The following is a 22,747-nucleotide window of genomic DNA, read 5'->3' as shown; positions in this document are numbered from 1 at the left end:
GGCCACCTCATTCTCAGGCGTAAACATGTGAAACAGCTGTGGGAGAGATTATAGAGATTAGCCCAAGGTGTCCGCAAACTGCCTCGGGACTCTTGCATTACCACAAAAATAAAAAATAAAAATGTTATTCATCGTCCAGCACTATGTCTATTTTTCAGTAATGGAAATCTATAGCATCTTCTGTTTCCACTACATTCTTTGCGTTTAAGTCCCATGCTCGTTTCATTTTTTACATTGCTTGAAAAAAACAATTGAAGCCCTTTTCGCTGAGGGAAAAAGAAAAGAAAAAAAAAAAAAAAAACTGGCAGTAGATTATATCTACTCCGCACAAATCGTATGTTCAGAAGTCAATTTTATACACTCAGACAAAACGTGGTTCTGACACGCCCTCTTATTGCTATCACGCGGTCAAAGTGTTGTTTCTCCTTTTTGAGGGAAACAACATCAATTCCTAACTTATGTAGGATTAGTTTAAGGAATTTGGTAATTTGGAAACGTGATAATAGAAATTAAAGTAAATGAGAATATCACAACTTATTGGACAGCTAGATAAAATAGCTGAGAAATAGATCGATGCAAAACAACTCTATTAATTCCATTTTGTTTTCTCGCCAAAATTGCAAGATTTAGTGGACTAGAAAGAGGTAGAGTGAACTTTATAAATATACACACACAAACCCAAACTCTCGATATGAGAGCCAGCTCAATTGACTCATACCCAAATGTACGCGTGAATCTGTGTACGAATATATACATCGTAGCGTCGATAGGAACAGGAAAGCCAATAGCTATGCATATTAGACAGAAAAGAAAAGAAAAAACTTGGACTATATTATATTAATCCAATCAACAAAGGTCTCATCCATGAGAATAACTTACTCACAAAGACTGTTTTTAATAGATTATAATCTATTAGCGGTAGAGACAATCTATTAGCGATAATAGGCTGTTTTTAATCTGAATCATCCAAAAGATCATCGAACGATCGAGATTGAGCGCTTCGGTAAAAAACTTATTCGCGGCTCTTCTCATCGAGAAGCTTGATTAATAAAAGAAACCAGCTTCTGAACCACAATCAAAGCATTTTCACAATCAGGATTAAACATGAAGAAGACATGATCCTCCCCTTCATTCTCCACCAGCTCCACATCCCCTTTCCAACCACTATTCCTCAACGCCTCACAATACTCTACGCCTCTCGGCTTCAACCCGTCCTTCTCCGCCACCAGCACCAAAACCTTATCGACACCCATTTTCCCCACATCCGGATCCGCCTTCGCGCTCAACTTCGGGTCGCTGTCCGTCCCACTACTCCCCGGATACAAGAACCGGAGCATCTCATCCGGCTCACTGATCGCGAAGTACGGGTGCGCTATAACCGCCCCGCGAACCCGCAAGCCTTCCGGACCCGGGGTTGCCCCGACCCGGACAGCCACGTGGTGAGCTATAGTCGCTCCAGCACTCTCACCCATTAAGAAAACCCGCTCGAAATCGACGTACTTGTTTAACCACAATTCGGGCCCGGTCCCGTTTAAATGAGTGCCGATCCACTGTAACGCGGCCCACGAGTCATCAAACGCGGTCGGCAGCGGGTGCTCTGGAGCGAGCCTGTAGTCGACCGAGATGGCGACGACGTTCGCTTCGGAGACTAGACGGGTGAGAAATGGGGCCGTGACGGCGTCGAGGGCAGATCCGGCGCAGAAGCCCCCACCGTGGTAGTGCACCAAGAGGGGGAGCTTTTTCGGATCTGGACCGTTGATTTTGGGTAAGAAGATCCGGGCTTTGACTCCGGTTATTGGGGAGATCACGACGTCCTTTGATTCGACCCCGGTTCGGGGATCGACGGTTGGGGGCGAGAAACCAGAGACCATAAAGCGTTCGACGCGGCCGTCTTTGTGTACTTGGAAAAATGGTGGGAATTTGTGGGTTATTTCACTACTAGTGTTAGGATCCATTGCTGTAATTTGGAGAGAGAGAGGAGTGTTGGAGAAAGATTGGGAATGAGGTGGGGTATTTGTGAAGGGTCACTGGTGAGTCACCGCTACAGTGGTAGATGGGAAAGTTAGTTGAGGTCGTTGTTTGGAGAATTAAAGTTGAAATTTCGTTCTTTGAAATTACTACTACTAGAGGGAACTGGAGTCGGACATGTAGGTTTTTTTCTTTTTTGTCATTGTTCTCCTACCAGCTTTTGTAGTTTTTCGGCTTTTTTGCGTTTTGTCCTTATTTAATTTTTTTTGTTTTCGTCAATTTTGTACAAAATTTTTAGGGATCATTAATTCGTCTCGACGGAAGGAATCAAAAAAATTTTTTTTATTACTTTTATCGAAGTATTTTTTGAAAATATATAAGATAAAAGCCCCAAAAGCCAAGCTTCACCTGGGTGTTGCAACAAGTGAAGTATACTTTAGTGTGGTTTTGGGGAAAAAGAAGTAAAAGTGATTTTTTTTGCTTGTCTTTATTTGAGTTTTTTCGCATTTGTTAGTTTTTCGTTAAATTTTTGTAAATTATTGATTCATCTCGACGAGAAGTAGAGAAAAAAATAAAACCTTATGATCGCAACCTATAATATTTTGAATAAAGACAAAAGTCTTTTTGACTTATTTTAATCCTTTCTAAAAAAATGACTTTCGATCAAATAATTTTACTTTGTCGATTTTTCTTATTGAGATAAATCAATAATATATAAAAATTTGACTCAAAACTAATAAATGAAAAAATATTACTCCTTCCGTCCCTTTTTAAGTGTCCTGCTTCGTAACTCCAACTTATTAAAAAGACATCATCATTACACCTTTCACATCAACTTTTTTCTTTACTTTCCCTACTTACCCATCATCATTACACTTTTACTCATTAACTTTTCAAGATGAAATCTACTTTTAGGGGCAAAATAGACAATGCACTAACTTTTACCCCCCTAACTTTACAAAATGGACACTTATTAAGGGACAGCCCAAAATGGAATACTGGACACAAAAAAAGGGACGGAGGGAGTACTGTATTTGCCAAAAAGTCAATTTTCCTTGTGTAAAATTGAAAATGCGATTAAATATTCCTTTGTCGATTAATTTTACAATATTTCTTTGTCGATTAATTTTAAAATATTCCTCTGTCGATTAAATATTCCTTTGTCGATTAATTTTACAATTTTTCTTCGTCGATTAAATATTACTTCAGACTAAGTCGGAATTTCGACTTAGTCTGAAAATGCGATTTTCGATTGAAAAATGTTACTATCAAGAATCATGCTCATATCCCAATCTATTCTAAACACGAAAATCATGGAGATATAACATTAAATTTTCATTCCCTCTCAAGATTTTCGCCATTCCTATAAACATTAACAAAACAAAAAAGGATAGTCTTATTCGTAAGAAACAAAAGAACGCCAAAAGACTTGTATTATCCATGCACAAGGTGTATAACACTGTGCTGTGCACAATCCGAATCATCCGTTCGGCTATCCGACGGTCCATACCTCATCTTAATCATTCGTTGTCGAGATGAGATCTGAACTGTTAATGTGACAAGGGATCATTCCGAAGCATCATTTACAAACAAACCCAACTTGTGAACCAAAAGCAAAGCATTTTCACAGGTGGGATTAACCAAATGGAAGACATGATCCTCCCCTTGATTCTCCACCAATTCCACATCCCCTTTCCACCCACTATTCCTCAACGTCTCACAATACTCCACCCCTATTGGCCTCAACCCGAACAAATCATGCTCCGCCACGAACACCAGCACCTTCTCACAACTCATTTTACCCAAATCCGAATCCGCCTTCGGACTCATCATCGGGTCACTATCCGTCCCGCTACTCCCCGGATACATGTACCGCATCATGGCGTTCGGTTTGTCATTTGCAAAATACGGGTGCACTAAAGCCGCTCCACGAACACGCAAACCCTCCAAATCCGTAGCGGTCCCCTCCCGAACCGCCATGTTATTGGCTATGGTTGCTCCAGCACTCTCGCCCGTTAAAAAAACCCGCCCGAAATCAGCGTACTGGTTTAACCATGACTCGGGCCCGGTGCCGTTAGAGTGGGTGTAAATCCACTGCAACGCGGACCAGGAGTCATCGAACGCGACGGGCAGCGGGTGCTCGGGAGCGAGCCTGTAGTCGATCGAGACGGCGACGACGTTCGCTTCGGAAACTAGGCGGGTGAGGAACTGGGTGGTGGCGGGGCCGAGGGCGGATCCGACGCAGAAGCCCCCGCCATGGTAGTGCACGACGAGGGGGAGCTTTTTGATCGGATCTGGGCCGTTGGTTTTGGGCAAGAAGATCCGGGCGGTGACTCCGGTTTCCGGGGAGATTAAGACGTCTTTCGATTGGACACCGGTTTGGGGGTCGAGGGTTGGGGGGACGAATGGGGAGACCATGAACCGCTCGACTCGGCCGTCTTTGTGGATTTGGAAAAACGGGGGGAAGTGGTGGGTTATTTCGCTGGTGTCGGGATCCATCGTAGAGAGAGAAAGAGAGGAGAGAGATGAATTTTGGAGAGAGAAGGAGAAAATAAAAGGAGCGTGGGGCGTGGGTTATGGTGACGGAGACGATGGTAGATGGGGGTGGGGAGGTGGTTTTAGGTGTGGCAGTTGGGGAATTAGGGAAAAAATTTCAGTGTGGAGCAGATACCATGTGATGTTCTTTCGAGCATCTGAGCCGTCCATCTCATGTTTGAACGGCTCATATTTGAAGAAAGAAAAATGAGAGAGAAAGCGTTGAGGTGAGAAGAGAGAGAGAGAGAGTTTCAATTCAAATCGTCTAAAAGTGTATCGGACGGTTCGGATGCATCGAATAGGTATCACGTAGGATATATCCGCTCGGCACTGAAAAATCACTCGGGAATTAGGGTATGTTTGGAACTTATGGAAAGAAAAAAGAGAGAAAAACTCGTGGAATGAAAGAAAGGGAAAAGAAAGGAAAACGATTAAGAATAAAAGTGTGAAGAAAATATAGAGGAAAATGTGTTACTACCAAAACTTGGTTTGTTTTTTTTTTTTTAATTTTTTCTCATCTTCTTTCTTAAAACAAAACAAGGGGACGGGAATTTTTTAATTTTCCTTTCCTTTCCAAGTTTCCAACTGGTTTCAAACAAATCATATAGCAAAAGTTTAGGCATTGTACTACAAGTTAATACTATTCCCTCTCTTCCAAAATAATAGCCCCACTTAAATTTTTGGAGCAAAAAAAAAGTATTTTTTTTAATGATTTTTTGAGTTTCTTCGTGCCAAATCAAAAAGTAACGTACTTCTGTGAAATATTTGCATTATATTTCATATATCATCAATTATTTGTTTTGATAAATAACATTAAGAAATAATAAATAATAATCGAATGTCAAAAACTTCGGGGAGTTCTATTAGGCCCCGTTCAGTTGTCAAGAAAGTACAAGAAAGGATGGAAAAATCAACTTTCCCGTAGCTTTTGCAGTATTTAGTTGCCAATAAAGTAGTGGGAAACATGTTCTCAAGTTGTCCTGCAAGATTTACTTTCTTGCAAAAGTGATCCGGCCAAAAGCATAGGATTTTGCGGGAACGTTTTCTCCATTATGGGGCCAAAATAATTGGCAGGTAAGAAAAAAAGCAAATGACTCCAATACCAAAAAAATACGAATTAGATTCTTAAAAAGACACTTTGAGATTTACGTGAGTAACAACAATTTCGATTACTGTGGTGCTTTCTGAGATAATTGTTGTGGAAAAAATTAGTAATTGATTTTTTTTGGAAGTATTTATTTATCTTGTCATTAGTCTTCAGTTTTGTTTTATACTTGCTAATCATCAGTTTATCAATAAGTTTTTGTATTGGCAACTAATCAAGCATAGTTGTTTAAAATTTGTTTATTTTGTTATCATCTACTTATTTTTAAGCTTCATTTTTTAAGCTTCATGTTAAGGCTTTGCATTTGATAAAATATATTTTTCGGTATGTGTTAGCTCTCAAAGTTACTTTTAGCCATGAGAAATAAAGAAGTTTCTCATAAGTGTCTTTTCTCGACAAATGAACCACTAAATTTAAGTTTTTCTGCAAAAAAATTTTGTCAAATGAACACTCGCAGGAAAATAGATTTTTTTTTCCTTTACTTCACTTTTCCTGAGAATAACTTTCCTGTACAACATTTCTGGCAACTGAACGGAGCCTAATGCGGAACTCATCGTACATGGATTAATATTGCGGTACCCATCGTATATGGATGAGCTAAATAAAAAGTTACGATAAGTGCAAGATGTTAAATTTTTAACTAGTATTTGAGTATTTTTGGCATGCATATTGGATAGACTAGTATATAGGTTAATTTAGCAAATGATGAAGTACTGTTCTAGAAGGCCATCCAAGAGTGGGCCTCCAAAAATACTCCTTGCATTACCGTTGAAAGCAACGTGCGTTTTAATAAGTTAGGCAATAAAGTACTATAATAAGTGAACATTAACTTGGGTTATTTGAACGAGCTGTGCTACGTGCACAGCAGCTTGTACACAGCAGCTGTGTACAGATCTCATTTTCTCTCAGCTCGGGTCGCACAGAGATGATCGGAGCCGCTCATGTTGTTCTAAATATGTCGTTTAATGTCTCTGTAAAAAATGAGCTTTGTTCGATATCGTTAGAGGCGTTAACAAAACACCCAAAATCACTTCAGAATTTGGGCGTTAACAAAACATCGATATCGCCACTCACTGGTCAGATGCAGTCTGGCGCGCGATGGTTGCGCTCTGGCTCGAGCAGGACTGAACCAGACCAGTGCTTGGTTTACACGTTTCTGGGTTCTGAGGTATGTTCAGAAAGGTCCCTGTGGTACTCCATAACAACAAAAATACATATTGAACTATAGCTAGCATTTCTAACAAAAGAATGCAGTAAACTGATTATTTTCATGCTTAACAGTGATTTAAATGTACAAAAAGACATAGAACAGTAGGAAACCAATCCCCACGCGGTCCAGCGCGTGTAGCAACGGAGTGTCGCACGCTGGTCCTACCATGACGATTTTTGAAACATTGCCAGCTTTAGGACCAAGACTGGTATTGACTATCAGCCTTGACCCTGCTAGCCCTCCTCAGGGATCAGAACAGAAAGCAGAACAAAGGTAAGTTATACCTTTGGTTTTTTGGGGTTTGAAATGTGCTTGAGCTTTGAGTGTGAGGTTGATTGGGGTGTAAGAACAAGCTATATTCTTGAAGAAGCATGAGTGATAGAAGCAAGAAAACAAGGTTGCTTGTGTTGCTTGGAATTAGGGTTAGGGCTTTGTATCACTTGAAACTTGACAATTGGTATTTTTTGGAACACTTGAACCCTTCAAATGGATGAACAATTAGGGTATTTATAGGGAGAGAGAGAGACAGAGGTAGATATGGGCTGCAAAGAAGGATTCAGCCAGTCCATGAGGCTGGCTGAGGTTGCATTGGTGGCCAAGTTTCCACCTCAAGAAAAGTTGGTGGGAACAGGCATTGCGCTCCGGCGCGCGATGGAGTCAGTCTGACGCGCGCGGGAGTTAGTCTGGGGCGCAAGGGGTTGCGCTATGGCGCGAGGGTCAACGATCAAACTTTGACTGTTGACCACCACCTGACAGTTTGACCAGCGCACGCTGGTGTCATTCTGTCGCGCGCGTGTACTACCTACTCACGCGTTGGTCAATAGTCAAGCTTTGACCATTGACTAACACCTGTCAAGTTGATCTGCGCGCACGGGCTCTCAACCAACGCGTGTCAGTAAGGTTTTTGGCTTTTGAAGTGGCTCTAATTTGGTTAGGTTCAAAAGGGTGTCAAACACTCAAAGCTCAAACACTTATCATTCCCGAGGTGTTTTTGATCCATTTTATCATCGGAGAATCAAAAATCGAAAGTAAATTAATCTGGAAGACCAGATTGGGGTGTCTACAGTAGCCCCTCTTTGACGGCACTTGAAGCCCCATTGACTTGGTACAAGTAATGTCAAAGATTTTTAGACACCCCTCAAGGCAATCCAGAGCAAAGCATACTAGGAAAGTAGACTTGTAAACTTAAGGAACCTAATTGGTAGAATGGACAGGCGGTCCATTGCCAGGGATAGAAGTAGAAGTGGACGAGTGAATGGCCGCTTGTTGATCGAATTTGGACAGGACAGGCTGTCGTTGTAGATTTGGACGGGACAGGCCGTCATTGCTGTGGATCAAGCTATCCTCGGCACAAAGCGCTCCAACAAACACGGGTAGGTCATGTCAGGCAGGATGAATTCCATCTATTGGGAATCAGAGTCAATTTCCTTATCAAAGATCATCCGAGACAAAGCAATAAGGCTGCTGGAAGATGCATTTGAAGCTAGATTGATGTAGAGATAGTCGTTCAGGGTAGGCCGAGGTGGACTTTCCTGGGGAACAATTAGTTGTGGATGAACGGACTATCGGACGATAATCTGATCGTCGTTGTGGACTGAATGGACAAAACAGACGATATGGCTGACCATCGCTGATGATATGGTGGATCACTATACAAGATAATCGAGCCATTGAAAATTGGATAGGACCGGCTGTCGTTGATTTGAATAGGCGGATCACTATACAAAGTGATCGAGCCATTTAAAATTGGACAGGACCGACTGTCATTGTTAATTACCCTTGGCTTCCTCACATAGAGGTGGGATCTAGAGGATATCAGGCCCAAACAACAGCACTTCGGCTTTCTCAGCTTCTTCGACCAAACCTACTCGGTGCTCCCATGAACAATGGACCTCAGCCCATCAGTTCGCTCCTTTGTAAGCTTCTCATTACTGTCAATCCAGGTGTCGGCAGTGAAGACCTCAATTACCCAACCTACAGCCATCATGTTAATCTCAAATTCGAACGAGATGGATATGATTGGTTTGGGTTGGCTTTCTGAGACGATATAGTGGCTAGGATTGAATATGGTGGAGCTAGGGTTGATTTGAGTGGAGGTGATAGATATCTGACCAACCAGAGGGTCAGAGTTGTGTTGAGGCAAAGAGTTGGAAATGAATCTTGAATCTCATGTCGAAGACAATAACACACGTCAGTAGAATGACCAGGCATTTGGTGGAAGGCACAGAAGATGTGAGGCTTGTAACGAGCAGGTAGGACTTTTGGCGAGGAGGTTGGGGTCAAAGGCTTGAGATGCTCGTATTTGAAAAGTTTCTCCATCACTGCGGACAGAGGTGCCTCGAAGACAGAAAAACTCCGAGGTTGGGTTTGGGCCCTGTAGCTTTGGGCGTTTTGAACCTAATTGACATCGGCAGCGCGATTGGAGTCAAAAGTCAGAGCATCTCTCCCACTTGTGGCTGTATTGGAGTAGTTGCTGTTACCAAACAGCGCGCTATTATTTCCAGAATAAGCCCTCGGCTTCGCTTTCTATGAGGAGGACTCTCCCCTAGGCAGAATTCCACTCTGCAGTGCATCCTCAATGGTCAAACCAGACTCAAAGAAAGTCTCAAAGTTTGCAAATGTTTGAACCAACACAAGGTTCTTAGCATAGTCGGGCTGAAGATTGCGCGAGATGATGTGGAATTGATCCCTCTCGCTCAGGCGATCAGTCATTAATGCGGCTTTAGCTTTCCACCTCTTAACGAAATCATCGAAGGACTCATTTGCTTCCATTTTGGTGGACTTCAACTCACGAGTAGTCATCTTGAGCTGAGAGTTGTAGCTGTACTGTGAGACAAAGGCAGCCCCAATGTCCTCCCAAGTTCTTCTTTTGGAGATGTCGAGCGACAGAAACCAATGGAAAGTAGGTCCGGAGAGAGTCTGAGGAAAAAGCTGAGACATTGCCTCATTTTCCACACCCAATAGCTTCATTGCAGCATGGTAGCCACAGAGATGAGTTTTGGGATCACCGCTCCCAAAACTCAGAGCATCTCTCCCACTTGTGGCTGTATTGGAGTAGTTGCTGTTACCAAACAGCGCGCTATTATTTCCAGAATAAGCCCTCGGCTTCGCTTTCTATGAGGAGGACTCTCCCTTAGGCAGAATTCCACTCTGCAGTGCATCCTCAATGGTCAAACCAGACTCAAAGAAAGTCTCAAAATTTGCAAATGTTTGAACCAACACAAGGTTCTTAGCATAGTCGGGCTGAAGATTGCGCGAGATGATGCGGAATTGATCCCTCTCGCTCGGGCGATCAGTCATAAATGCGGCTTTAGCTTTCCACCTCTTAACGAAATCATCGAAGGACTCATTTGCTTCCATTTTGGTGGACTCCAACTCACGAGTAGTCATCTTGAGCTGAGAGTTGTAGCTGTACTGTGAGACAAAGGCAGCCCCAATGTCCTCCCAAGTTCTTCTTTTGGAGATGTCGAGCGACAGAAACCAATGGAAAGTAGGTCCGGAGAGAGTCTGAGGAAAAAGCTGAGACATTGCCTCATTTTCCACACCCAATAGCTTCATTGCAGCATGGTAGCCACAGAGATGAGTTTTGGGATCACCGCTCCCAAAACTCAGAGCATCTCTCCCACTTGTGGCTGTATTGGAGTAGTTGCTGTTACCAAACAGCGCGCTATTATTTCCAGAATAAGCCCTCGGCTTCGCTTTCTATGAGGAGGACTCTCTCTTAAGCAGAATTCCACTCTGCAGTGCATCCTCAATGGTCAAACCAGACTCAAAGAAAGTCTCAAAATTTGCAAATGTTTGAACCAACACAAGGTTCTTAGCATAGTCGGGCTGAAGATTGCGCGAGATGATGCGGAATTGATCCCTCTCGCTCGGGCGATCAGTCATTAATGCGGCTTTAGCTTTCCACCTCTTAACGAAATCATCGAAGGACTCATTTGCTTCCATTTTGGTGGACTCCAACTCACGAGTAGTCATCTTGAGCTGAGAGTTGTAGCTGTACTGTGAGACAAAGGCAGCCCCAATGTCCTCCCAAGTTCTTCTTTTGGAGATGTCGAGCGACAGAAACCAATGGAAAGTAGGTCCGGAGAGAGTCTGAGGAAAAAGCTGAGACATTGCCTCATTTTCCACACCCAATAGCTTCATTGCAGCATGGTAGCCACAGAGATGAGTTTTGGGATCACCGCTCCCAAAACTCAGAGCATCTCTCCCACTTGTGGCTGTATTGGAGTAGTTGCTGTTACCAAACAGCGCGCTATTATTTCCAGAATAAGCCCTCGGCTTCGCTTTCTATGAGGAGGACTCTCTCTTAAGCAGAATTCCACTCTGCAGTGCATCCTCAATGGTCAAACCAGACTCAAAGAAAGTCTCAAAATTTGCAAATGTTTGAACCAACACAAGGTTCTTAGCATAGTCGGGCTGAAGATTGCGTGAGATGATGCGGAATTGATCCCTCTCGCTCGAGCGATCAGTCATTAATGCGGCTTTAGCTCTCCACCTCGTAACGAAATCATCGAAGGACTCATTTGCTTCCATTTTGGTGGACTCCAACTCACGAGTAGTCATCTTGAGCTGAGAGTTGTAGCTGTACTGTGAGACAAAGGCAGCCCCAATGTCCTCCCAAGTTCTTCTTTTGGAGATGTCGAGCGACAGAAACCAATGGAAAGTAGGTCCGGAGAGAGTCTGAGGAAAAAGCTGAGACATTGCCTCATTTTCCACACCCAATAGCTTCATTGCAGCATGGTAGCCACAGAGATGAGTTTTGGGATCACCGCTCCCAAAACTCAGAGCATCTCTCCCACTTGTGGCTGTATTGGAGTAGTTGCTGTTACCAAACAGCGCGCTATTATTTCCAGAATAAGCCCTCGGCTTCGCTTTCTATGAGGAGGACTCTCTCTTAAGCAGAATTCCACTCTGCAGTGCATCCTCAATGGTCAAACCAGACTCAAAGAAAGTCTCAAAATTTGCAAATGTTTGAACCAACACAAGGTTCTTAGCATAGTCGGGCTGAAGATTGCGTGAGATGATGCGGAATTGATCCCTCTCGCTCGAGCGATCAGTCATTAATGCGGCTTTAGCTCTCCACCTCGTAACGAAATCATCGAAGGACTCATTTGCTTCCATTTTGGTGGACTCCAACTCACGAGTAGTCATCTTGAGCTGAGAGTTGTAGCTGTACTGTGAGACAAAGGCAGCCCCAATGTCCTCCCAAGTTCTTCTTTTGGAGATGTCGAGCGACAGAAACCAATGGAAAGTAGGTCCGGAGAGAGTCTGAGGAAAAAGCTGAGACATGGCCTCATTTTCCACACCCAATAGCTTCATTGCAGCATGGTAGCCACAGAGATGAGTTTTGGGATCACCGTTCCCATCGAACTTAACCAAGTCAGGCATCTTGAATTTGTCGGGAAGCCTAGCATTAGAGTACAGATAGAGACAATCCAGGTCAATTCCACTTGCGCTGATCTTCTCAGATTTTGAAACAGCTTCCTCCAGTTTGGCGATCTTGGCCATAAGAGCGGCCATGTCAAGATTTTGAACAGGTCTAACAGCAGCAAGGTTTGGGTTTGGAGTAAGCACACAAGCCTCTCTAGAGATGGGCTGAACAATGAGACGCCCTGCATGATTTGGATCCTCGACAAAGACAAGTTCTGCATGAACATCCTTATCATCCTCGTCCTCCACTTCCAGTACTGGCGCTAGTGGAAGATGAGTGTCGATGAGATCATTCGGACGAGTGATGGAAGCATCAGTCTGAGTGGCTCTCTGTTGCATAGCAGTGATACTGTTTTGGAGGTTCATGAGCATGGTTTTCAGAGTGAGCGGTTGCTGCTGATCTACCATGACAAGTTTTTCTGATAAGCCTGAAGAAGATGTTGAAGATGGGGAAGCCGACGGTGTGGCTTTTTGCAATATCGATGGCGAACCCGACTGTAGGGTGGCCAACAGTAAACCTGGAGAAGCCTCCGTTGCAATTAACTGGGTTTCTAGCCAGACAAACCTTTGATCGGATTCTGAAGACGTTCCCAAATAGGTTTGGCTCTTCCTTTCGATACTCTCTTGTTCGGTGCAATGGTTCCAAACTAGACAGTAAAGTAATTGAAAGCTCAGTGACATTCCTGCAGCAAGCTATGTACAAGAATAATGCAATGTACACGTCGTCGTCGGTGTCCTCCTAGACTCTATAACTAAAAACGAGTCTGTCTCATGACGTTCGGACGCTATCAAAATCCTCGGAATTCTTTTCGAGGGTGATCCTTGTTTGAATCGACTAACACTAAGAAATGTCAAAATAGTCTAAGCCTTTGACTACTCCGTTCTCGAAGTTTCAACTTTGGAGTCAGAACAACTCGGTGTAGATGATGTGATACCGAAAGCAGGGCGGCGTAGGCGACACAGCACCATAGCCTAAACGGTGCATGTGCTGCGCACGAAAACCAAGGTGGTATAAACATCACGGCATTCTCTCCGTTGTTCCTTATTTTCTGTTTGAAACCTCGATTAGGTATGTAGACAAGGACTTAAAAAGTCTTAATTTCCCAAAGTCTTGTTGATCTAAAGACTTTGAAAATTGATAACATGCACCATCAAGATGCATGACTCTTCATCAGGTCATGACAGCGTCCTAATAAGCATAAGACAGACTCGAAAGAGAGACAACCTAGAAGCCGCCCTAAATATGTGCCTACGCAAAACGATATGTATGTACAATGCATGCGATAGGGAAAGCGGTAACACATAGACAGTATATGGGGGTTAGATGTAAGTAAATCTTACCCTGCAGGTCTTAGTTTGAAGAGTTCTAATGCTTTGTATATGCAAAGGCTGGTTTTGGCTTGTAACGGGTTCTTCGGACTAAAGCCAAGATATACCTACCGCTGCCCACGTAACCGCAAAGCAACAATCAAACGGTAGAATGACTCATCATCGTCGAAGGATGTTGGTCATTCGGGGACCCCGAGCTCTGGTAAACTGTGTCGGATTGCCAAAACGATCCAATGAGGCTTATCCCACATCGATGCATATGAAGATGCTAAAGAATTTGATTAATGGAACAGAATCGTAAATTCGCAAATGCCTTTTAAAATTTGGCTCACTTTATTAACCAATACTTAGAAGAAACTACACGAGAGAACAATCGGAAAAGCCCCAGTCAAGATGGCTGGACACAAGTTCCTGTTAAATCACCGATCCTTTCTTTAGCAGCGCGAAACTCACTATTTTGACAGACCTTTGTGGGATTGTTCTCAAGCGTATAAAAATCTAAATATAAATCAATATTGATTCGATCCCTAGCAGAGTCACCACTGTGAGCAGTGTGACCGGAAAAAGGCGGATCGATGAGCGCGCTTTTGGCAGACGAGCGCTTAATTCAGAGTTGCCACTTGGGTTTGAAGGTCCGACACCCAAGGAACCGAATTGAAACGCTTGCTGCGCTGTTTGATTTGAAAAAGGTGAAGGCACCAGTCCGTCAAAACCATATCTGGGTTCGGGAGCCAGGTTACGAGAGGGGAAGGGTTTTAAGGCACCCCTCTCATCCAATCCGGAAATCGGTCTCTACTTAGGCATTTGCAAAAATATTTGCGATTCTGTTTGATTAATCAATTCTTTAGCCAATTAGAACAGGAGAATAGTTTAATAGGGATTTAAAACTGTAACATATTTGCACGATGTGATAGGTAGCATGGATGAGCAGTTAGTAAATAGGGTAAAGGCCAGGTTCTGTTTAACAGAGCAAACCAGGCGCACTGTATTGAATTGACGTGTACAAGAAGGAATCTACATGCACTGATCCAATCCACGTAGATCACTGCATGTGATTACAACCTGCGCGCGCGAATACCACACAAGCGCGCGTGAGTTTGCTTTGCTTGTAGCCTCTGTTTTTACCATTTTCTGGGCTCCGGAAGGATCAGTGCACACCCAGGACAAATCAAGCAATTGATAAACAGTTCTAAGCAGTTAGAATATACAGTTAAAAGGCTGAAAAACCCTATAATTTAACAAAATAATATGGGAAGGTGGTATATATTTTTCACCGTTAGATTGGTACATATTTTTCAACCGTTGGATTGAAAATAAATGCCTTTGAATCCTTTTCACATGACTTTGAATCAATCATGCCTAATATTTCGGAAATTTGTGACTAATTATGGTAATCTATAACTAATGATGTTATCCTGATCCTAATGCTATAATCCGCCAAAATTGTATATTCCGAAAATTGTATAGTCAGCCAATATGGTACAATCCTAATCCTAATGCTATATTCCAGAAATTAAATCAATCATGCCTTTCTTTGATTGACTAATTCTAATCTTAATCCTAACTCTTTCTTTTATTGACTAATAATATTCCGAAAATCTGATCTTATGCCGGTTCAATCATGCATTTTCAGCCAAAATTAGTGGAAAATTATGCCGATTCAATCATTCATTTTCAACCGAAATTAGTGGCTAACTATGGTACTCTATAATCAAGCCAAAATTGAATACACATTATGGTAATCTATAATCAGTCAAAATTATCTCCAATATTTGTAGGGCAGTCCAAGAAAAACCGAGGACTGTGAAACCGATCCAGACCGAACAGATCCGTGCTCTTTGAATTTTGTCCGTGTATTTTTGACCCTAGGATTAGAGGTATATTCGGAAAGGGTAATGTGAGATTTTTGGTGATTAGTTCCCTATGATTCCGGAAAATAGAATTACCACATTTACCAAATCTACGAAACTAAAGGAAACGTGCAATTTTGAACTAGGGTGATTGGTGGGAAAGATTGTTACCACAATTATGAAAGTTTCGGAAACCTTCTTTAGAAGGTCCACATTCTCTGTAATTTCATTTTCATCCATTTGAATCTTGCACTTTCAATTTTGTTTCAACGTAGTCCTTCCGTCAGCTTACCAATAGTGAGGTAAGTTCGATTTCTTGAACGATTTTTTTCAGTTATCATATAAGGGATTCAAACATCGAAGGATTTTTTTCAGTTCTCAAGCATGTCACGATTTTTTTCTTAAACACTTTTTACTCATATTGGGTTTGTTTTGCCGAAAATTTGAAGATTCTTGAACGATTTTTTTCAGACCTCATGCAAGGGATTCAAACATGGATTTTTTTTCAGTTCTCATGCAAGTTCGATTTTTTTCTTGAACGATTTTTACTCATATTGGGTTTCTTTTGTCGAAAATTGGGAGTTTCTTGAACGGTTTTTTTCAGGTCTCATGCAATGGAAACATCGAAGGATTTTTTTCACTTCTCATGTAAATTTGAATTTTTTTCTTGAACGATTTTTACTCAAATTGGGTTTCTTTTGCCGAAAATTGGGAGAAAAAAATATGAGTGTGAGAGAATAGTTTTTTATTTTTATTTTTGACAACCTTGGGTCTTTTACGTTAATCCTAACTTTGTTAATTGTTTTCTTCTACCTTCTTCTTACTTTCTAATATTTTACTGCAGGAAAAATTAGCAAAAATACATTTAGAGAAATTTTGCATCGAGCTTAAATTCGAGGTACTACTAATATTTTTTTTCTATTGGTACAATCACATAAGGTAAATATGTAGCAGAGAAATTAATCATGAGGGAAAGAGGGATACACCTCTATAAAGAAATTTATTATATACTCCTATGCTATACGTTACGTGCCTACCCTAATTGACTCAATTTGGTTTGATTGAGACACAAGAGTCAATTTAGTTCTTTAAGTTCCAACACATTAGATTACCGAAAAATGGTGCGAGTTCAGAAAGTTCCTCCACACATGGCTCAGAGTGCTTTCTTATCTTTATTCCAGAAGTTGTATTTGATCGGGAGCGAGACAATTGTGAGCAAGACAATTGTGAACAAAAAAGATTGGAAGAAAAGTGAATAGAAAACATTCGGTACGTCATTTTTTCTGCCAGTTTTCTCCTTTCTCCCCTTCTAACTGATGTAAAGTGGAGACTATATTATTTGGTTGCAGAAAAACAATTTTGGTTGCTGAGGTCAAGAGGTAGAAATAATCTTAGGATGGAATTAGGCACCCTATGTGTATATAAATTTTCCGTGATGCTACTTTAATTTCTATCTTATACCACCACTCTTATAGGTTGTGGACTTATGTTTCTTATGGTATATGTAATTTCTTCATAACAAGAAGTTTTGGTTATAAGGTTGACCAACTTGAGATAAAAAAAATGTCATGCGAACTTCCTCACTTTTTTCTTTTGCTTTTTTGCTTTCTTATGAGGCACCGACACTCTTAGAGATCTTTGTATTTGCGTCGGACACTCCCGGTACACATAAAACTTCTTTATTGTGGGTCATGTCGATGACACGCACAGAGACATGATAGGATAATTTTAACAGATCAATTTTAAAAGCTTTTCGAGGTTGAAACTATAAAAGTACTGGTCCAAAAGCAAAAACATATGTGTTGTATAGGCATGCACCATGAGTCAATATTGCATTCAATAGGGGTTCTAACCTAAATTTTCTCTGATTAAAGGTTTGCATAACTAAAAACAATTATTTTAAGTAATTGCGTGTTCGTGACTCCACTTTTTTAGAATTACCGTGCCCCATTTTGGTGTTTGTGTCCGCATCGGGGCTACATAGATGCCTTGATACTAATTGAGTTAATATTTTGTAAGCTTATCATCTATTTTCTATCTCCAATGTGTAGAGGCAATGGAAAACTAGAAAGTTTGATTTGAAGTTGTGCAAATCTGCTGCTATTTCTCTTTTTGCTAATTGTATTGGATTTGCATTAAGGTTACATATACAAGAATAATTTTGCAATTATTAAAAGGAAAATCGAAGGCAAGAAAAAATGGCTCAATAAAGACAAAGATCTACCACAAATGGCAAGGAAAAAGAAAAGGCAACTTGCCGGATGGAATAGAAAAGAGAAAAATTGGGTAAGGCTTTTAATCTGAGTGACTTGGTTGGTTGGTGCAAGGTGTGGCAAGTGCATTTGGAACATGGTGTATCGTTCTTTTTGCTTCCAATTCCTTTTTTTCTTTTTTGATGGGCTGCTTCCATTTCCTCTTCATGTAATATTACAGGTCAATTTTCGAGCGTGACTTCAAAAAAACATGAGAAATCTATATAATAAGAAAACCTTATTACAAGCATGACACATCATTGTATGATTTTGGATCGTGAACCATGTGCTTACATTGGAATGATGCCTTTTGTGAATATGACATGTTTTCATGCGTTCTTTTAAGCTTTTAATATATATCTCCTCAAGTCACATATTTTCATAGTTGTGTATCGTTCCTATTTCCATTAGTGTCTTGGATGGTGTGTTTTATTTTATCAAGTTTTATGCAACAATGAGTTTTTGCATGCACAAGTTGGAGATTGCTAAATTATTTGTTCTTTATTTGTTAATTCAAATTAACCAAATCAATGAATATGCTTGGGCAATTGTTTTTTGCATAGTTGGAATCGTTGGGCAGTGGTTGTTCGAGCCGTGCCTTCAGGCACGGGCATGCGCTAGTAATTTAACAAAACACCCCATAAACAGTATGGGGACAAAATAACGGCCTAAGGCCAAATTACTCATGCAAGGCCACTCACTGGTCAGAGGCAGTCTGATGCGCGATGGTGGCGCTCTGGCGCGCGATGGTTGCGCTCTGGCGCGCGATTGTCGCGCCCTGGCTCGAGCGGGACTGAACCAGACTATTGCTTGGTTTACATGTTTCTAGGTTCTGAGGTATGTTCAGAAAGGTCGCAGTGGTACTCCATAACAACAGAAATACATATTGAACTACAGCTAGCATTTCTAACAAAGGAAAGCAGTAAACTGATTATTTTCATACTTAACAGTGATCTAAATGTACAAGAAGACATAAAACAGTAGGAAACCAATCCCCACGCGGTCCAGCGCGTGTAGCAACGGAGTGTCGCGCGCTGGTCCTATCATGACGATCTTTGAAACCTTACCAGCTTTAGGGCCAGGACTGGTATTGATTATCAGCCTTGACCCTGCCAACCCCCCTCAGGGATCAGAACAGAAAGCAGAACAAAGGTAAGTTATACCTTTGATTTTTGGGTTTGAAATGTGCTTGAGCTTTGAGTGTGAGGTTGATTGGGGTGGAAGAACAAGCTATGTTTTTGAAGGAGTATGAGTGATAGAAGCAAGAAAACAAGGTTGCTTGTATTGCTTGGAATTAGGGTTAGGGCTTTGTATCACTTGAAACTTGATACTTTGTATTTTTTGGAACACTTGAACCCTTCAAATGGATGAACAAATGGGGTATTTATAGGGAGAGAGGGAGGTAGATATGGGCTTCAAAGAGAGGGATTCAGCCAGTCCACGAGGTTGGCTGAGGTTGCATTGGTGGCCAAGTTTCCACCTCAAGAAAAGTTGGTGGGAACAGGCATTGCGCTCCGGCGCGCGATGGAGTTAGTCTGGCACACGTGGGAGTTAGTCTGGCGCACGAGGGTTGCACTATGGCGCGAGGGTCAACAGTCAAACTTTGACTGTTGACCACCACCTGACAGTTTGACCAGCGCGCGCTGGTGTCATTCTGTTGCACGCATGTACTACCTACTCACGCGTTGGTCTCATGCGTTGGTCAATGGTCAAGTTTTGACCATTGACCAACACCTGTCAAGTTGATCTGCGCGCACGGGCTCTCAACCAACGCGTGCCAGTAGGGTTTTTGGCTTTTGAAGTGGCTCTGATTTGGTTAGGTTCCAAAAGGGTGTCAAACACTCAAAACTCAAACACTTATCATTCCCGATGTGTTTTTGATCCGTTTCATCATCGGGGAATCAAAAACCGAAAGTAAACTAATCTGGAAGTCCAGATTGGGGTGTCTACATAATAGTTGAGATACTTTTTTAAACTTAGACTGAAAATAAATGTCTTTTATGTACCGGTAAAAATTGTTTTTATTCTAGACGTTGATTAATAAGATCAATAGTTGTGTGCCGCCCTGCGCTACAGCACCCTCTATGAGTTCATCGAACTGATAGGTTTCATACTTGTGATCTTAAATACTATATTGTATATAGTGTGGAATTTAGCGGTACTATGTTTCATTTGGGTGAGAAAAAAGAATGATATAAAGTATGAAAGATTATTTTTGACCGTTAGATTAAGAGGGAAATAATCTCAAAAGGTAAGACTTATTAATACCGCTTGTACTATTAGATAGTCCATCATATGTAGATTTAAATGGGCAAATAATCTCATCTAGTCCAGTGGTGAAACACTGAAATTTAGATTATTGTTGGGTCCAGAGTGTTCCCATGGATTTGGTTACACAATGTCACTCTCTGCGATCGCTCTAAAAATAGACTTGCGGGTGCGATGTCGAATGCCATAAAAGACTTAATTAAAGTCTTCGCTAACACCAATTGATTTTATGAGAGATGGTAGAAAAATGGTCCGATAATTATTTTATTATGAGTGTTTTTATTACTTTTTTTCAAAACATAAAATAAGTTGGAAACTTGCTTGATGCAATTTTTTATAAGCTAAAATAAAAGTTTAGACTGTTTGTTAAATAAGTTGTAGAATAACGTATTATATACTATAGAAACTTCCCAATTCACCTTAATCGTTCTATAGAAACACTCTTGAACTAGGCTCCGTTGAGCTAAGGTTTTTATTTTTTAAGTACTTATTTTTCGATTTACGAAACATGTCATTCTCTCACAATACATTACATGCATTTAATTCAAAAAAGTATTTATCCCTTAGCAGAAAGGGGCCTAAGTGTTATTCTGTAAAATGTATTTTCACAAATTCATATAAAAAGGAAAAAAAATGATTATCATTGTCAACTCCTATTGTTTTGTCTTTATCCGCATGAATTTATTATGTTACTTTTTTACTATGTTGCCCTTTTTCACACATTCAAGAATAAAATCGTAAATTCATATGAATAAAGACCAAAAAAAAAAAAAAATTGTGGATTATAAAAAGGAGAGTGTGAAAATCACTTCCCCCAAAAATGTACAAATTGAAGCTTAAAATAATCACACTTATTTGGTCAAATAAGCTATAAAATCTTAATAAGTGATTGTTAATAAGCAAACACGATTTATCAACTTTCTTAAGCAAATTAGCTAAATAAACTATTATACTATACGCAATGTCAACTCCAGAAATACAATTCATAAACTTAAAAGTCGGTGATAATCTAGCTAGAAAAGCAACATTTGTATTGATAAAATGATTTCTAATCTATTTCCAACGAATCACCACCTATAGAAAGCTCATGAAGTACACAACAAATCACATAAAATAGATCGACATACGTTTGGTGAGATAGTTGATGATGTCATATTTTCTAATTAATTAACAATTTTGCTAGCCTTTAATGACTACCTATATGCAAATAGTCAAAATGCATGTAAATAGATAAAAACGCCTAATCAAACAATTAAACCATCGATAAGAATGAGAGTAGCGTTCATAGTCACTCCAAAATGTTGGCGACTTTTTCTGAATCACTTAAAATGTAAACATTTTACCACATGCCTTCTTCCACCTAGTGGCTTTTCCCAAATCAAAATAAATAAGAAGAGGTAAATCACACAACAATTATTTTCAATTTGGAGATTAAACACAACCAAATTAATGAATTACCAAAAGGCTATCAATCAAGCTTGATTTATGAAAGAACCAAACCTTTGCCTCAATAGCCCAGCCTCTTCACTACTGGGATCAAACACATGGAAACAGTGGGTCCCTTCAGTTTCCACCAACTCCACGTCACCTTTCCAAATACTACTTTTCAAGGTCCCACAATAGGTCACACCTCTTGGCTTAAACCAATCCTTATCCGCCACGCAAACGAGCACCTTCGGGCAACCCATTTTCCCCAAATCCGGATCCGACTTTGGGTTCAACCTCGGGTCGTCCTCCGCCCCGCTACTTTCCGGGTACAAGAACTGGATCAACTTGTCCGGTTCGTGATCCGCAAAATACGGGTGCGCCATGATTAAGCCATGGATCCGAAACATGTCTAATCCACCCAACCCGGCCTTGACTGCCACTTGTTGGGCTATGTTGGCCCCAGCGCTCTCGCCCATCAAGAAAACCCGGTCAAAATCCGCGAACTTATTTAGCCACGGGTTGGGTCCGTTCCCATTCGAGTGGGTAGAAATCCACTGGAACGCGGACCACGAGTCGTCGTATGCGATTGGCAGTTTGTGCTCTGGGGCAAGCCTATAGTCCACGGAAACGGCGATCACTCTGGCTTCCGAGGCCAGAGAGGAGAGGAATACTAGGGTGGTGGCGTCGAAGGGTGACCCCACACAGAAGGCCCCGCCGTGGTAGTGGACGACGAGGGGCAGCTTTTGGCCTGGACCGTCGATTTTGGGCTTGAAGATGCGAGCTCCGATTTCGGGGGAGATCGTGACGTCCCCGATTTTGACACCCGTTTTGGGCTCGACGGTCACGGGGACGGGTGTGAACTTTTTGAAGCGTTCGATGCGGCCGTCTTTGTATACCCGGAAGTATGGGGGGAATTCATGGGTTACTACTTCACTGGCGCTCAATTCCATAGCTATGCTGGCGACAGAGAGACCAGTTTAGAGAGAGAGAGAGAGAGAAACAATATACAAGTAGTATGGAATGTTTGTTGAATCGGTTAGATGGGTTGGGATGCAGGTTTATGTATGCAAAAGTTAGTGGTAGCTTCTAGGCTTTTTGCTATGGACAATGATACATCCACCGGCCACCAACCACCACTCCGCCCACCGCACGCTCGCCGAGCCCACTCCAACCAGTGGACGGCCGATCCGAACCGTTCAAAAATTCTATAAAAAAAAACCGAGTGGGCTTCCGCGAGAATAAATGGCATCCGAAGTGTGTAAGTGCTCGAACCAATCTTCCATTTTTTAATGGCTCGGATCATCTAATTTTTGGAAGTTCGGATCGAGCACTTATACATGTCGGATGTCATTTATTCTAACGTAAGCCC

The 22,747-nt window shown here is 41.4% G+C and overlaps 3 protein-coding genes across 3 annotated transcripts; all 3 read right to left on the bottom strand.

The window, feature by feature from the left end:
• Positions 1 to 809: 809 nt before the first annotated feature.
• On the bottom strand, positions 810 to 2,137 carry LOC131327191 (2-hydroxyisoflavanone dehydratase-like). The gene has a single exon (XM_058360228.1). It carries the CDS (start codon positions 1,953 to 1,955, stop codon positions 1,029 to 1,031), a length of 927 nt encoding a protein of 308 aa, XP_058216211.1. The 5' UTR covers positions 1,956 to 2,137; the 3' UTR covers positions 810 to 1,028.
• A 1,147-nt stretch (positions 2,138 to 3,284) lies between these two features.
• LOC131326987 (probable carboxylesterase 12) lies at positions 3,285 to 4,619 on the bottom strand. Its single transcript, XM_058359930.1, has one exon. The coding sequence runs from the start codon at positions 4,465 to 4,467 to the stop codon at positions 3,535 to 3,537; it is 933 nt and encodes a 310-aa protein (XP_058215913.1). The 5' UTR covers positions 4,468 to 4,619; the 3' UTR covers positions 3,285 to 3,534.
• Positions 4,620 to 21,191: 16,572 nt separating this feature from the next.
• Positions 21,192 to 22,439, bottom strand: LOC131327152 (2-hydroxyisoflavanone dehydratase-like). The gene has a single exon (XM_058360174.1). The coding sequence runs from the start codon at positions 22,326 to 22,328 to the stop codon at positions 21,423 to 21,425; it is 906 nt and encodes a 301-aa protein (XP_058216157.1). The 5' UTR covers positions 22,329 to 22,439; the 3' UTR covers positions 21,192 to 21,422.
• Positions 22,440 to 22,747: the final 308 nt, after the last annotated feature.

The sequence above is a fragment of the Rhododendron vialii genome, chromosome 5a (assembly GCF_030253575.1).
Source record: "Rhododendron vialii isolate Sample 1 chromosome 5a, ASM3025357v1".
In the NCBI taxonomy this organism is placed as follows: Eukaryota; Viridiplantae; Streptophyta; class Magnoliopsida; order Ericales; family Ericaceae; genus Rhododendron; species Rhododendron vialii.
This window is presented reverse-complemented; position numbering and strand designations above follow the sequence as displayed.